Raw genomic sequence first — 18,163 nt, forward strand, 5'->3', positions numbered from 1 at the left:
CCTTGCAAGGAGGAGAAATACTTTGGGGCAAGGTTTTATGTCTCTCACTGTGACATTGTATAAGCAAGCTTCATAGGCTTAGGACACTTCCTGGAAGTCAATCTTATGCCCTATTTGTATCCAATGTAAAGCAGCAACATCCCATCCAAGTGCTTTGCACTAAAATACTGATATTGACATGGAATTAAATGCATTTTGGACTGGCCTTCTGTCCATTGAGCTTTACTTTTGGTCCTAGTGCAGCCTTGTTTTTATAATATTTGCTTGTTTTATAATATTTGCTGTTTTACTCTTTCTTATATGAATGAATAATCAAATCCTTTCAAATCTTACTCAATTTTTTACTTTGTGTTACTGGTACTCCAAATAAAGCCAATGTGCTTATATTTTAATGTCTATTATAGATAAGAAATTAAAATTCTATTTACTATATTTTGCAGGAGACTTTGATCTGCTTGGTTATGAGTTGTTTGCTGGGAATAATGTCACTCTGGATATTACAGAACAAACCAAAGGCAAACCCAGTTTGGAGACATTCACATTAAATTGGGATGGGGTTGCTTCTATGCCCCTTAACCCAAGATCATCCGAAGTTGAAGTATGTTCCACAAATGTTCATCTCACACTACTGTATTCACTGGCAATGAGTAGGCAAACAAGCAGGAGGCCTTATTTCCAACACTTACTAAAAATTATTTAGCCTTTGGCCAACTTATAAAAGTTGGTATATCATAAACGTTTGTCTAAAAATGGACACAGACTTTCTAACACAACCATCCATTTTGAAAATAAACCATTTTAAGGTCATCAGAGATTTGCTTTGCTGTTAGAGACTCTGTGTCCCTTTCTCAACACCAGCAATGTTCTTCATCCAAACCACAAATTGTCATCATGTCAGTCATAAAATCCTTGAGACAGCGGGCAGTAAAAGCTTAATTGTAAAGTTTAAATGTCTTATTCCTTTATTTTAAATAAAAAAAAACTTTTTCAATGCCAACCTTCTCTAAAGAGTATTTCAAGGAGGAGGAACACATTCTTCTTTGTGGCATGGCCCATCCACAAAGTAAGAGGAAATGTTCTGAAGGCAGAGGAGAAGAAAAGGGCGTTCTTGGAATGATGTCAAAAGGACATAATGTGTCTGCCTGTGGGGCAGCTGTTCTTGAAGAAAGAATGTGCGTGGGTTATTTCATCTTAACCTTATCACTACCTGTACATTATTTATTTATTTATTTGATGATTGGAGATTATACATTGCTTCAAGCTTAGTCCTAAATACAATTCTGTCTTTGTTTTGTCAGACAAGTGTATCCGGAAGTTGTAGGAGACCCATGACTATGAAATAATGTCTACTGCTTAATCTAGAATTACTGGTTATCTTTTAGATAATCATAAATAGAGGCATACAGTATATTTATCTCTTCTTTGGACAAGTAAAATACTTTGGAACATGTCCATTTGTTCCAGTTAATTTTTGAAAAATTGAAAAAATAATTTACTTGGAACCTGTTTAATTTAGTACTCATTAATTTAGGCTTTATTCATTGCTATTTTTAAAACATTACTAAAAATAATTGCTTTCTATAGTAACTATGCTAATAATTGCCAATTAAATATAACTTGTCATTCTGAATGCAACACTTGAAAAAAATAAATGAACTCTGCAATGATGACATAATAATGTAAAATTATAAGGAAATTATGTTATGACTAACATTAGAATTGTGCTATCAAATATTCTACTTGTGAACTAATTAATAGAAGTAATAGAATTACTAATATTCAATGTGTTTATGAAAAAGGAGTTTCTAAGTTATATGTTGTTATGTAGTTTCAGGTAGCAGTGGAAGAAATGGTCAGCACTAAGTGTCCACCACAAATTGCACATTTGGAAGAAGGATTTGTTGTAAAATACTTCAGAGATTATGAAACTGATTTTGATTTGGTATGGAACATTAATGAACTTAGAAATGGACCAAATAAGTCATATAAATGTTTGCAACATTATAATTGCATTTTTGAGCTAGCATTACTAGTTTATTCTAAGTCAAATTGCAAAAAATATAGCTATATTATAGATATAGAAAGGCCTGTTGTATAATCTGCTCATTCTACTAAATAATTCATTTATGATGGAAGGGGTAACATAGATCAAGATGCATTTTACTGATAAACTGACATGTTGACTTGAAACTCCTTTGTACAACTACTTAAGGATTATAAAGTATGGGACTGGGAAGGTAGCTCAGTGGTATAGTGCTTGCCTTACAAGCATGAGGCCCTAGGTTCAATTCCTCAGCACCACATAAGCAGAATAAAGCTGGAAGTGGAGATGTGGCTCAAGTGATAGAGTACTAGCCTTGAGCGGAAGATCTGAGGGATAACTCTCAGGCCCAGAGTTAGGCCTTATGACTGACAAATCTATCTAGCTATTTATTATCTATCTATCTATCTATCTATCTAGGAAAAAATAAGTGAAAATAAAATGATCTGTTTGTGAAATCAATACTTTCTTTTTTAATCTTATTGCTATTATAATGGTGATGTACAGAGGGGTTATGGTACATAAGTCAGGTAAAGAGTGTATTTCCTTTGTGACAATGTTTCCCTTTCCCTTGCTCTCTCCCTGGTTTTCCCTTCCATCCTACCTACAAATTGTATAGTTCATATTCAACAGAGTCCAGTGAGAACTATTGCTTGAAACCAAAACTGTACTTCCATCATAGGAATTTACATGATCTGTAGAAAGTAGGCAAGATGCATAAATGTAAGATCTACACAGCATTTTGTTTGTGTGCGTCTTCATGTGGTAATAAAGATGTAATGAAGATTACATATTGGTTCCTCGTTTGCTTCAGAAAATATAAATTGCATGGGAAATTGCTTTCTTTGTTCTGTAAGATCACCTCTGTTCAATTGGTATTACACCTAATCTTTTATATCTTTCTGATGAAATATAAATACTTTGGATATATAAAATGAAAGGAATAAATGTTAAAAGTATTCTTCCTAATTCTTATTCCAAAGATTCTGGATACTTTTGCACATAGTTTACTGGCTAATTAAGCCTCTTGACACTATTTTTCCCTCCATTTAAACAACTGATGTTTATATTTAAAGACAACTCATTTGTTACTTCTTCTGAGTCATTTTTCCTGGTGCTTTTATGCTAACTACATGCTTGCTTCAGCCTTAATGCTAATATCTGTAATTCCTTTGTGCCCTCTCTCCCTGTAGTATAAAGTGGGGGTATGGTGGTCCTTATCACTTCAGTTTTTAAGATTAAACAAAAACTGAAACACAGTAAACACTGGATAAACATTCCTAGAAGGGATAAGTTAATATCCATAAGAAACTCATAATATAAGAAGAAAGATCAGAATTTAGGAAGTAATCAAATACCAATACAAGAGATTGTATGGTGATGAGTCTAAAGGAGAGCTTTAGAATTTCAGAGAGATCTCTGGCATTTCAAGTTAAAGTAGTTTTGAGAAACCATGTGTCAGACTTTGAATGACTTGGTTGAGGATGTTGGGAACAAAGCAAGACAGTACATCATATGTAATTTGAAATATTATTGTTTCTATAGGAATATATTAATAGAGGGCAAAAGACAGCTGAAACTGATGCTTATTGTGGTCGTTACTCCCTGAAAAACCCAGCTGTTCTTTTTGACTCAGCAGATGCTAAGCCAAATAAGCTACCATATGGAGACATTTTATTATTTCCTTATAATCAGGTAAGCTCAAGAAAATGATATGCTAATTGAATCTGGAAAATACCTTGGTAATAAAATATCCTGAAATTTTAAGACAAGGATAAGTGTATGCCATGTAAAATCCTGTCATGTAGAAAAGGCATAGTGGCTCACATTCTGAGTGCTTTTGTGATTTCCTTTTCTAGTGATTCTCAAATCAGACAAACAATAATAACGAAAAGAAAAAGATAGAAGAAAAAAACTGAAAGTAAAAGCAGTAAAAGTATTATTTAGTAAAAACAGTAAAAGTATTATTTAGTATACTGCTATACCTCATAATTTTGGAAGAAATTGTTTGCACATACTTTATAGTGAACTTTAACTATGGAAATACAATAAAGAAAACAATAAAGAATTAATTCAGGCGTGGTTCATGGCCCATACCCATCAACTCCCTCCAAGAGGGTTTAATCATTAATTGTAAAGCTACATTGGTTTCATTTTATCTTTTATAAAATCTTTTCTAATCCTTTTTCTACTGTTAACTGGATGAAGCTATTCATTCTTTTGTCTGTGTTCTGATAAATGGAAAATCACCTATTGGGTTGAATTAAATTGTTACAAAAACAATTTAAGAGACTGTTGGTGATTTTTTTTTCATTTTTTTCAATGTAGTTATGTTTAGCATACAAAGGATTCCTGGCAAATTATATTGGTCTAAAATTCCATTACCAAGACAATGGCAAAATTACTAGAAGCACTGACATGCAATTTACATATAATTTTGCCTATGGAAACAAGTAAGTTAAACTGTTTTGATGTATATTTAATTTTACAGAATAAGGTTTTGTAATATTTCTATATGTGTATATATACAGTTGATTATACTTATTTCATCCATTACTGTATGTTCCACCCTACCCCCTTCTACCTTCCCCTTCCATCTCCCTAGTGATTGTACTTTTATTTCATGACCTTATTTTGCTTTGACTCCTCTAGATTCTACATATGATTAAAAGAACATGATACTTGTATTTCTGGGACTGGATTATTTCACACTTTTTTATACTGTAGGATATAGACTACCAAGAAACTTAGTGCTTGTAGTTTTTGTTTTGTAGTATTGTGTTTGGGGAAATGATAGAATCATGTTCATATTTATTTAATTACAATTATTTTAGTCTCTGCACATGGAACTAACACATTGTGTCAGAAAGAAATCTGTGCCTTTGGAAGATAAAAATGAGTCTCAGATCATCAATACTTATGACTATTTGAAAGACAAAACAATAGTAACTATAGAACTTAAATTGTATATAATTGAATCAAGTAATGTATCTAGCTAGTGAGAGAATGTAGAAGTCAATTCATTTATTATAATATTGTTATAATATTAAAAATAATATAGAACAGTTTGATGACTATCAGAATAAAAAGAGAAAAGTTATTTTGATACTTGCTTTTTATTGATTCCTATCATAAGGATGGGTCCCTTATAATTCAGAATTATCTTTATGAAACCAACATAAAGCAGAATCAAACCTCCTCTTGACACCCAGAGGCATAAAATAGCCAAAGCTGGAAACAAATAAATGAAAGAATTATTTTCAAAGTTAAAGTGATAAGGAAGAACAGAATAATTGTATGGGAAAAAATTAAGTCTTGATTTAAAAAAATTGTTTCTGGGTTAGGATTCTGAATATAGAATCTACTGCCTATCTCTACAATGTTAAGCAATATGTTTTCAACAAGATTCCAACATTATTTCAAAACACAAGCACATTCAGGTTCACAGAAACAGAATTTTGGAACATTTTACAGGCCTCCTATCTTGTTTTTACACCATGATGGTTTCCATACCAAACAAATCGATCTCTCCTTTTAGCCTACAGTTTTATCTAATCTGCAGTCATTTGAAGACATACTGCACAAGACAGAAAGGATGAATTTTCTTTGCCCTAAATGTTTCAAGATCTTTAAACAAAAATATCATGATATTTTTAGAAGCATAAAATTCTTTCAATGAAACTGTTTCCAGTTAATTCAAAAGCTCTCCTGCTTTTCCTAGGTATCTTTAGATTGTATGTAGGTCAGGTAGATCAAGTAATGTTTTAATCTTAGATTTTTTTTTCAGTATACTTAGTGTTCAAAGTGCCATTTCTCTTAAGCATCATTATGTAACTACAAAAGCAGTAAGGTTTGCAGTTGTAAACTGAGTTTCAAAAATCTAAAAAACCTAGACATTACTTTTAACAAATAGAATTACATATCCACAGTGTATAATTAATTTTTTCTAACACCATTTTCACTCTTCTTTCCTCTTATAAATGATATATCTGGTTTCCTAGATACAAGATACTCTTAAGTAGTAATTTTTAGAACTTCAGAATTGTAAGTGCTAGTTGTAGAATTCTATTTAGAGATATTAAGTATTGTTTTTCAAAGCACTATAACTTTATGTGATTCTGAATGTAATTTTCTAAAACTAGTACTTGTTATTTAAGCTTTAAAGCAGTGGTGCAGATCTTATGAGTTTACAAACCATAAAATAAAAATAGAAACTACCCAAACAAAACAGAGGAAATTATGCAGAAGTTATTTTCAACTGTATGTAATAATATGAAATAACTTGGTACTTTCTGGTCACTTCACATAATGAGTAGTGCTAAACCAGTAAGCTCTTCAGGAAGTATTAATCGGCTCTTAGTACTGGACTGGACTTACTGTTCTACCTCCATCATTCTATTCTGTCTTGTTTTTATGAATGCCTTCCATAATTTCCTTAAGTTACAGAATGTCATTGTATGAAAACCTATGACTGATACCAAGACTACAAATAAATATAAACTGTTCTTGTGTGCAACACTTGTTTTTTTTTACTGCTCATGTACTTGTTCTCATTCTTTTTCTGTACTAATAAACGGTGGTTATTGGTCCTCTTGTGTGAAAAAATAAGAGCTTTCACTTTAAAACTTACTGATGTCTTTTAAAGTATGTTTAAAATTGATTGGTGTCTTTTGAAATGTACTTATTTCCTACTAACTATACATCAAATTAATCACCCTATTTCAGCTGGACCTATACTTGTATAGACCTTCTGGATCTCATACAAGCCAAGCATTTTGGAACAAGATTTTCTCTTCAAAGGATTAGTTTACAGAAAGCCTCTGAGTCACAGTCCTTCTATGTTGATGTAGTATACATTGGACAGACACCTACACTCTCAACATTCAATGGTGTGTTGTGGTATTTTATATTTATTGCAATCTGTAGTAATCATATAGTGAAGGCTTATTGTGGAAATAATTTCTATATTATTTGACATAAACAGAAATATTAATATCTAAATATTAATGAGTCATTCTTAGTAATATTATGATTTAACTGGTAATTTCAAGTTTATTATAAGGATGAATGAGTCCCTAATTTAAACACTTTTATCAGAGCAAGAATTAGCTTTAAAGTCTTAAGTTTCTTATTGATCAATGCACTGTGGTGAACTATTTCATTTTTTTATTTTCATTTTATTTTTTTGAGAAATCAGTTATCGAGAGGGAGATCTATTCCAAAATGCAAGTATTGACATTGAGGTCTGTTTCTAGAATGATTAACCTGGATTTATGTGATACTACTGTTATAAAGAAAATATTACTTTAAAATCATTCACATTACTACTTGAGATGTGATAGTAAAATAGTAAAAGCTACACTACAAATTTGTCTGCTATTTACTTTTCTACCATATTTTTTAGAGATGCCAAAGAGAAGACTTGCAGCGTTAGCAAATAAAGGAATATTTTTAGAGCATTTTCAGGTGAATCAGACCAGAATAAATGGATCAACTATGATAGTTCAATATTTTGTCACCATGACTTCATATAATTGCAGTTATAATATACCTATGATGGCAGTGAACTTTGGGCAGGTAAGCTTAAAAACTTGTAAGTTATTATTTTCAATTCCATGGGTATTAGTCTAATGTAGCAAGTTTTCTTAAAAACTGGAAATACCTAAATACAGAATGGGTATTGTTTAATAGGATAAGATAGTTCTTCTAATGATGAATCATAATTTAGAGCATTGTTTAACTTGAGCATAAAAAACTGATTTTCAGCTTTTCACACAGTATCATGTATGGAGAATAAACAAATGGAAAAGTTCTTTAACAATAAAGTTAGTTTGATTTAAGCAGAATTTTCCGTATTGACCTAAAAGGGCAAGGTTTGAAATTTCCAATAATCCTTAAACAGAAATTGTAGAAAGAAGAGCTAATGCTCTGGATTATCATTTCAAATTGTGTCTGTTATGTATAACATTTAATTTGCTTCTATTGAAATTTACGCAAAGAATAAATGTGGTTTCCTATAACTCCAAAATAATCATTTTTGTACTGCCAGGTTATTATTATACACTAACATAATCATTCTTTAAAATTTTATTTGTAATGAAAATATTCAATTGTTTAAAATCATTTTCCACAATAGATTTAAAACAAGTATAAGTTCAAATAATTAATTAGTATTTAGAGATCTATAGTGAATATTCTACTAACTAAAAAACTTTATAAAGAAAATGAAAATTTATCAATATTCCCTTAAAAATTGTCTTTACCTGAGTCTTATCTTCAATAAATATAAATGTAAAAATAAGCAAAAATGTAAAATGAAGATAAATGTAAGATAAACGTCTTACAATATATTCTAGTCTTTTAGCTTTACTTCAAAAGGTGCTAACTCTGGGCTTTGTTTTGAGATATACAAAGCCTTTCATTTTCCAAGATTCCTTATTAATCTAATGATTGGTGATTTTAACTTCTTGCTTCAGTTATTTATTCAAAGTTAAATTGGAGACTTAATTTTTGTGTCCTTTGTTAAAAGTTCAAATAAAATTTAAAAGAAGTAAAGCACACACATGTGTGAAATGCAGGTCCTGAATTAATAAAAAAAACTTTTTCCTATTAAAAACTCTGAGATAATTGTAGGTTTATGTAAGAAACAACATATATTCTTCCATCTTTCAACCCAATGAGAACACTTCTACAACATAGCATAATATGACAACTAAAGTTGATATATGTATAAACTTTATATATAAATATTCCACTAACTGACCTTGTTCAGATTTCTATCTGTTTTACATGCACTCATTTGTGTGTATGTGTGTATGTTTCTGTACAATTTCATCACATTTATAGATTTATCTGACCACCACCGGAAGAGTTTCATTACAAGCACCATTCATGTTATTCTTTTATAGCTACAGCAGCTCTTAACTAACTCCTTGGGACACTGGTTTATCTGAAAATACCTAATCAATTCTGGCTCTATAATTGTGTCATTTCAATGATGTTATATGAGTGAGATCAACCTTACATACTCAGCCTATGTACTCCTTTGAGATTGCTGTTTTTCCCTCTGACCATAATTTCCTTAAAAGTTATTCACATCGGTGCTCAGTTTTGATTTCTGAGTAGTATTTAATAGTGAGTATATATCCTACTATTAAGCACCTATGCATTAAAAGGCAGTGGAGTTTTAAGCTATTTTGAATAAAACTTATATAAACACTAGTATGTAAGATATCATGGGATGTAGTTTTTCATTGGGGGTATCTATGTCTATATAACCATACATATATAGTAAGCATATGTATCATTTTGTGAGAAATTACTGGGCTCTTTCCCAAATCACTCTACCAACATACATTCCTACCAGCCTTAGATAAATAACTCAGCTTCTGAACAAATTCCCTGCTATTTTATTCTATCAGTATTTGGTTTCATTTTAACCATTCAGTTATATTATATATTGACCTCTCATTCTGGTTTTAATCATACTCAATAATGGCTAATGGTATTGAACATCTTTTTATGGGATTATTTACAATTCATGTATCTTTTATGAAATGCCTGGTAATGCCTTTTGCCAATCTTCTCATTGGATTATTCACTTATTATTGTTGAGTTTATAGAACTATATCTATTTTAGATAGATGTTCTTCTTCAGATACATGGTTAACAAATATTTTCTCCTACATAGGATTTTACATTTTTCTCTTCTTTGTAAGGTAGCTCTCAGAGAGAAGTTTTTAGTTTTGATGAAATCCAGTGTATTTTTTATACTTTTTCCCTCCCTGAAATATTGTAATCAGTAAATGTTAACATTAAGTAGGTTGAATTCTCTCAACTCTTTTTTTGCAAAAGTACTTTATTCTAGTTGTATCTTTTAATAAATATTTTAGAATAAGCTTATATATCTATCAGAATATCCTGTTGGCATTTTAAAGAGTCTCTAAAAACTTTAAAGAATCTTCCCATTTGTGGACATGATATACACCTCCATTTATTTAGATTTTATGTGATCAAATGTTTAGTTCTTTGATATCAGTTATCAGAATTTAGCCATATATGGATCAGAACTAGAACATGTCTTATTAAATTTATATGTTAAGTGCTTCATTTTCTCTTAATTGTAAATACTCCTTTTTAATGATATTTAATTTTCTTTTTTAAGTTTTTATTTATTGATTTTTATTGTGAAAATACTGAACAGAGGGGTTACAATTAGATGGGCAAGATAATGAGTACATTTCTTATCAAGCATTGTAGCCTCCTCCTTTGTTTCCCCTTCCCATCCCTTCCCATCCTCCCCCGACCCCCATCCAATCCTCCCCCCCCCACCAAAGTTGTAAAGTTCATTTTCAACATAAGGACTTGTACATCTCATTGTTGCAATGGGTCCACCTGTATCCCTATTTAAACGATTTGTTTTTTCCCTTCCCCTCCACAAATTATACCGACATCAAATATAGTGTTAGAAACAATCACATAAAAGAAAAAACCATTTGAATACATATCTTAGGGTTCATTTCCCTAACTTATCTGACCTTTTATGCTTGACTCAGATATATACTAGTTATTGCAAATAAGGGAAACCATGGGACCTATGTTTCTTTGGGCCTGGCTTACTTCACTTAATATAATCTTTTCCAAGCCTTTCCATTTCCTAACAAATGAGGCAATGTCATTCTTTCTGATGGAGGCATAGAATTCCATTGTGTATATATACCACATTTTCTTGATCCATTCATCTACTGAGGGGCATCTGGGTTGGTTCCATATCTTAGCTATAGTAAATAATGCTGCAATAAACATAGTTGTGCTGGTAGCTTTAGTGTGGTCTTGTTTATGATCATTTGGGTAAATGCCCAAAAGTGGGATTCCTGGGTCATAATGAAGCTCTATGTGGAGTCTTCATTATTCTTTTCCATTATATTTTCTTTTTTATTATCTTTAAGTTGTGCAAAGAAGTTGCCATTTAACAAAACAATTTATGAATATAATGCATCTTATTCAATGTCAGCTTTTCATCATTTTCCCCATTTCTCTGTCTATTTTGTAAAAAAATCTGTATATTATACATTGAATTCTTGACTTCATTCTCACTCGAGACTCCTCGTATTCATTCATCTATGCCTTTCCCTTTGACCCCACCCCACCCTTTTCAAGTACCACTTACCTGATGTTTATTTTGTTGAACTTTTACTCATCCATGGGAAAGAATGATATTGTATAATTTGTAAAGAAATGGAAAGACCTGGAGAAAATATATTATGAGTAGTAAATAGGCCCAGAGAGAGACAAAGAATGCATGTTTTCCCTTATTTAAGCTAGAATTCTCTTATAAACATATAAGTAAATATGTAATATAGTTTGCAAATATATGCAAATGTATTAACTGAAATATGAGAAATTCATGGGAGATTTCATTCTAATTCCTTAGAAAGGCAAAGTGAATACCCTTAAGTAATCATCATCCCGATTAAGGTAAAGAAAATCATCTATGCTTTGAGCATTTTCTTTTATCTCCTCATTTCACTAGACTACTCACTCCTCACATGTAGATGGCCAGTAGTTTAACTTTTACCGCCTTTAATAAGTTTTGCCTGCTTTAAACTGCATACCTGTGAAATAATCAGAATTCACTTTTTTCTCAGTACTGAGAAATTTATGTTATATATAGCTGGGATTTATTCATCTTCATTGCCGTACATTTTTTCCAATTACTAAAGTTGACATATATATTCTTGTGCATGTCTGCTTGCACTGTCACTTATTTTAGCACTGCTTTAAGTTTTACAGAAATGGGATTATATCATTTTCACCATTAGAGTTACAGTCTATGGATTTCACTTGCAGGTACTGCTTCAGTATTGGCATTCAATTTTATTTTTCAAACTACTTAGTTATTGCAAATAAGGGAAACCATGTGACCTATGTTTCTTTGGGTCTGGCTTACTTCAATATAATTTTTTCCAAGTCTTTCCATTTCCTTACAAATGAAGCAGTGTCATTCTTTCTGATGGAAGAATGAACCCCAAGATAGGGACACAAGAGACTTTTTGTTGTTGTTGTTTTTAATGTACTTATAATGTACTGTAGTGTGAGTTTTTTTGTTTCTTTTGTATGTTCTTCCCCCATGGTATAACCCCTGTTTTTACTGTAGTTGATTCCTGTGCCCTGAATCTTGTATATACATTTTTCTAATTTGGGAAAGGGAAGGGAAATAACAAAATTCTGAAACAAGGATACAGGTTGACCCTTTGTAACAATGAGATGTACAAGACACTATGTTGAAAACGAACTTTACAACTTGGGGCGGGGAGGAGTTGGGGAAGTGGGGAGGTCAGGGATGTTAGAAGAAAAACAAAGGAGAGGGTAACAGTGCTCCATAGGAAATGTATTCATTACCTTACTCATGTAACTGTAACCCCTCTGTACAGTATCATTACAATAAAATATATATTTAAAAATGAAATAAAAGAAATGAAATAAAAAGCTACTTAGTAAGGCTGGATTGGCCCGCTACTGAACACACGCTTCCCTATATTATTGGTTAAATTTCCATAGTTATTTTTCCAAGAAATATTCTACCTTTCTGGCAGCAAAGCTTGCATCTCATGCCTCTCTGCCTCCCCACCATAATGTGCTTTGTACCTGAATGGAGGGTCTCCTTGGTAAACATTGTTCCTTGAGGGATGGAGGTACAATCTGAATTAATGAGGTATTACTGTGGTTCCAGCTGATTGCTGTACAGATGACTGAGTTGACTTTGGCCTCATTATCACAGCTGTATAGGCATAGCCTGTGTTGATTTATGGGGCTCTTCTTAATGTCCTGGAGAATCCTGAAAACACAAGGCTCATTTATGTCACATCATAGGATTGTGCCATGATGAAATAGAAATCATGTTAGCTATTGTTAGGTTTAATCGTTTTATCAATGTTTATTTTGGGAATTAGAAAATCACAAATGAGATTGAGACCGAGTCTGTCTACAGAGGAATTAACTGGCCAGGAGAGTCAAAGATTCGTATTCAAAGGATCCAAGAAGCTTCTCCACCTATAAGTGGCAGTTTTGACATTCAAGCTTATGGACATACCCTCAAAGGTAGATTTAAAATGTTGGAAATTCTCAAACCTGTATGAATAATGTTCAGAACACTGGTACTCATATGCATGTGTATACCCTATAAAACATATGTTTTTCAATTGAAGATTTTTACTTATTATTTTTACATTCAAGGATATACAAAAAGGATGTACGAATGTATGTATGTGTATGTGTGTATGGTATCTATATAATACTGTGGCTAATTAACACCAAATCATAATATTTTGTTTCAAAATTATTTTTACCACATTAGAATAAACCTTACCCCTTCAAAGCCAGTTACTGGTAATGATTATTTTTATGTAAAAGTAATATAAGAAAAATCTATGAAAGTACAATAAACTCTTAAGTTATTAGTTTTTAAAGTCTTACCCTTGTGCAATTAAAACTTCATTTTACAAACAAGCATTCATTATTATGGTATACAGAAAGAATAAAAATAACATTAAAATATTTAAGAACTTGGAATTGGAGTATTCTTTAAAAAAAAAAACCCTTATATGAAGCATCCAGACCTCCAGTATGGTACTTATGAGCCACATGTGCTCACCAAACATTTAAAATGCAGTAAGTCCCATGTATAGACATAACAACATTGAAGGAGTCTATCAATATTGTTGAAATTACATTTTAAATATATTTTATTACATAAAACTTATAATTGGAATAATTGTCCTTATTTTTACTTTTTAAACATAAGAGTAATACTAGATATCTTAAAAATTATGTATGTAGTAGCTAATGTTTTTTAATTGGACACTGCTGAACTAGACAACCCTAATAAATACTTTGGTTTACTTATTTCTGGTAGTATTTCTCTCCCTAATTTATATACTTGAAATTATGTCAGCATCACCAAACTAGATTATCCAGAGCAAATGGCATTTGCATATTTTATTTATTGCCTCACCAGGTATAAAAGCTTTTATTCCCTAAAGACTCTCTTTTATTTTTATGACTTAAAGATTATCTACAAAGTGAGCTGATAATAAATTAAAAGTATGTGAGCTAAGGCCATGCTTTGATGGACATCACTCACATAATTTGTCTCCCAGCAATATTTATCAATCAGTGTAAATAAGCTACCAATTTCATTCATTTTTACTGTATTGGAGGAAGTTGTATTGCTTATAAGGATAATGCACAGTGCCCAGAGATGAAATCTGGTGAATGAATTTTGCCCCTGTTGTTTGCCCTCCCTCTGTGATTCAGGTATCCCTGCTGCAGTGTCAGCTGCAGATTTGCAGTTTGCTCTCCAGAGCCTGAAAGAAGTGGGGAGAGTCTCTGTTACCCGAGAGGGAACCTGCGCTGGGTACACTTGGAATATCAAATGGAGAAGCACATGCGGAAAGCAGAATCTCCTACAGGTTCCCTCATTTTTGGTTTGGCTTTCCCTTTCTTCTTTATACTTGCTTATTTACATTCTGCCTCATTCAAAAAAGATGATATATTTTTAAAATGAAAACTCTGGACTCATATCATAACAGATAAAATTGGCCAGGTGTTCTCTTGCTTAGAAAGTAGTGGTTGATACATTATTTTCTGTGTCACATGAAAAAAGTTCAAGTATGTGTTTGAAGAATCCCAAAAGTATCAGGAAGAATACAGGCTGGGTCAAGTCTCACAAATCCAAATTATGCACAAGGACTTGATTTGGTTTCATTTTTACCACTGGAAAAAAGTACAATTCTTGGAATGGATGGAAAATCAGAGTAGTCAGGAATGAAAAATGCTGAACAGGAAAGTTGACTCTCAGATGGAAAAAGAAAACAAATTTTTCAATTATTCAAAATAAATTTCCAAGTGGTCATACTAGAAAAAACAAGAGCATTTTATGAACATTAAATTCAGTGAATTTATTTTCCATAGATTTCATTAATTGTAAAAATTCAAGTTAATTTTAGACATTTTATTCATGCTTTAATGCAATGCATAATACTACAACCATTTTTAATTGTTTGAAAGCCTTTTTTGAAAGTTTTCTTTTAAAAAAAGTGACTAAAATGGTTTATATTTGTATATCTTTTGACTTTTATTTTCATTGATACATACTTAAATCTTAAAAGCAAAATTTGTGTGGTTATATTACCATAGCTGTTCTAGTAAAAATAATTTTGTGTGAAAATAGATTAATGATTCCAACATTACTGGAGTAAAAGCAAATATCACAGTTGCAAAGATAAAGGAAGGTGGCTTATTGAGACAACACATACTCGGGGACCTTCTTCGTGTACCCAGTCAACAACCTCAGGTATGTTAAAAACCAGGTAAAACAGATGAGTTGACTTGTGAATATTTGCATCAACAGTTGATTGACTCTATTCTACTTCTCCTAGAAATTAAGTTGGCAATTCCAGGGATGTCATCTGTATTTTTAAATCTTCATAATTCTATATTCTATATTGCCAAACTGCTTTACTTCTATGCTTTTTCACTAGCTCTGCTTCTTCACTTTAAGGTTGAAGTCTATGTCAATGGAATTCCAGCCAAGTGTTCGGGTGACTGTGGGTTTACATGGGATCCCATGACTACTCCCTTAGTTTTGGCTACAAGGCCTTCCCAAGGTAACTTCTTAATTTTTAGCTTGTATTATGAATAAAAAAGAAGAAGCAAAATGCAAACTCTGATAATATATATATATATACATATATATGCATGCATGCTAGTGTCATCAAATCAAACAGACTGTTCCATATAGTGAAATAAGTATCAAATTAAGCTATGGAAAGGGCAGGCATTATTTATTTGAAAATAAAGCTATTGCCTATAAAGCTAAAGTACTGAAGTATAGCATTTGTAGTAGAAGAAACATTAATCTTTCTATTCTGTTTTCAACCAGTATAATTAGCCTCTGAAATTTTAGTATGAATTTGAGTTATTTTTGTTCTACTTGTCTAGTGAGAGTTTTAATTATAATCTTTCATCATATACAAACAGTTTCAGGGAGTTATTATTAAAAGGCTAGTAATAAGAGAGCTGTAGCTTAATAAAAGAATAGAGTAATCAATCTTAGACTAAGAAATTTACCAAGAACTCAGTCTAGTCTAGAAACTGCATCATATGTTATTGCTTCAGAAAGTATGAGTATAGTTTTTATGTGCTTTTGAGAACTGAAATAAATAGGAAAAGAACTGTAATTTTTCAGTCAGATAATATAATATTTAGACTTTATTGTTAATAGAAATCTTCATCTGTTAATTTTATATCAGCCTCCTGACCAGCTCCCAAAGCAGTGAATCTTAAAATTAGTCTCTGTTCTTGTTAAAAGAATATATTTTCAGAATTTTCATAGCAATTATATTAACGTTGGGAGAATTCATGTTACATGAGGTCAGTAATTTCAAGAGAAAAAAATTCATGAATATTTTATTCTAGTCCTTTGATATCTTCATTTTTGCATTTATTCTTGAATTTGCCATTTTCATTTGCATGTATTAAAGATTATTTCTTATAGAAGATAATTAAGAATGTAATTTACCTTCATCATTATGATCAAAATTTTAAAGTACTGAAGCATGTAAAAATGCTATAAAATATTTTTCTCTTTAATGACATTTCACACTTCTTAACATATTGTTATATATTATCTCTAATCATCATTCTAAGAGAGAAAATGTTATAGGAACAGTTAAAGTCCTCCTTAAGGATCATCACTTGTCCTAGTTTCCACACAGCTACCCAGAGACAATTGTGATAAACAAGCAAGCAAACAAAACAGAAATCTATCTCAATCTTAAGTCAGTAAGATATCTGACTTTATTTATAAAATACCTACTGTTAGCTTTTCATTATCAGATATTTAAATTCATATAGACTTTATAGTAATGAGTGGTGTTATATGTGTTAAGTGACCATATATAGCATTTGTCAATTGGCCCTGGACACGTTTTGGGGAGGGGAAGGAAAAAACCAAAATGTTTAAATAGGGATATAGGTTAACACATTGCAACAAGGAGATGTAGAAGACACTATGTTGAAAAACAAACTTTACAATTTAGGCGGGGCCGGGGAGGAGGGAAGTGTAGTTGTGGAGGTGGGAAGGAAGGGATGGTAGGGGAAAAACAAAGGAGGAGGCAACAAAGCTTGATAGGAAATGTACTCATTACCTTGCTCATGTAACTGTAACCCTTCTGTACAGTATTTTCCAAAATAAAAACCATAAAAAAGAATGAACTGAAAAATATTAAGTTTATGATGTTGAGCCAACAGGAATAAATGTAGTGTATCACAAGCATTATAGGATGTATATCTTTCTAGTCACAAGATTCTCATTTTATTTTCAAGTGAGAAAATACCACATTACTTATAGTGTGATTTATCCTTTCCTCACATATTTCTGATTGCTATTCTGTTGTATGCTTAATTATCGTACAGAAGTACCTGCATAACTTTGTTTTAAGAAAAATAATTCTTTTATCTCATTCCATTTTTTTCAATTAGGTAAATTCTTTTTAATAATTTCCACCTACACATAGATTGAAACTATTAAGCAAAATGGTAATTCAATGGAAAAATGCCATATCTTTTTCCTTCTGGCTTACCCATAATCTTAATGTTTATATATTTTATTGGTAGCCGTATATTCTCTGAGAAATAAAAGATTTGGAAGCAACAGAGTCTAATTTTCTCATTTTAATATTGTTATTTAAATGTACCTCTTTCAGGGTCCTTTGAAGAAAGCACCATTTTGACTATCGTAGGCTCTGGGTTTTCTCCTAGCTCAGCTGTATCAGTCTCTGTTGGACCAACGTATTGCTCTATTCTTTCTGTGAATGGTGAGTCCTTTTAAAGTCTAATTGTTTTTCTCCAAAAGAAATGGAAAAGAACAGTAATTGCTGCAGTATTACTGCTGTAATACTGCTTCTCAAAGAGCAATATCACAAATGTAATTATCCTATATTATACCCTGCGAAGTCATGAAATTGGAAATCTGGTCTTGAGAGTGCTTTAGATAACCACAAACTAATTATTTTATTTCCATAAAATGTCTCACATCCTTATCCAATGCAGTTGAATTTT

The 18,163-nt window shown here is 31.6% G+C and overlaps 1 protein-coding gene across 1 annotated transcript in view; it reads left to right on the forward strand.

Moving 5' to 3' along the window:
- The window catches only part of Pkhd1l1 (PKHD1 like 1), a 149,432-nt gene that overhangs the window by 48,870 nt on the left and 82,399 nt on the right, over positions 1-18,163 (forward strand). Inside the window, exons 18-28 of the mRNA XM_069991271.1 lie at positions 441-598; positions 1,829-1,942; positions 3,587-3,736; positions 4,370-4,494; positions 6,767-6,930; positions 7,446-7,618; positions 12,994-13,141; positions 14,357-14,511; positions 15,273-15,395; positions 15,603-15,708; positions 17,809-17,919. Of these exons, the coding sequence (XP_069847372.1) occupies positions 441-598; positions 1,829-1,942; positions 3,587-3,736; positions 4,370-4,494; positions 6,767-6,930; positions 7,446-7,618; positions 12,994-13,141; positions 14,357-14,511; positions 15,273-15,395; positions 15,603-15,708; positions 17,809-17,919 (1,527 nt within the window). The remainder of the gene's footprint in view (positions 1-440; positions 599-1,828; positions 1,943-3,586; positions 3,737-4,369; positions 4,495-6,766; positions 6,931-7,445; positions 7,619-12,993; positions 13,142-14,356; positions 14,512-15,272; positions 15,396-15,602; positions 15,709-17,808; positions 17,920-18,163) is intronic.

The sequence above is a fragment of the Dipodomys merriami genome, unplaced genomic scaffold, assembly GCF_024711535.1.
Source record: "Dipodomys merriami isolate MVZ:Mamm:240054 unplaced genomic scaffold, mDipMer1.0.p SCAF_4, whole genome shotgun sequence".
Taxonomy (NCBI): Eukaryota; Metazoa; Chordata; class Mammalia; order Rodentia; family Heteromyidae; genus Dipodomys; species Dipodomys merriami.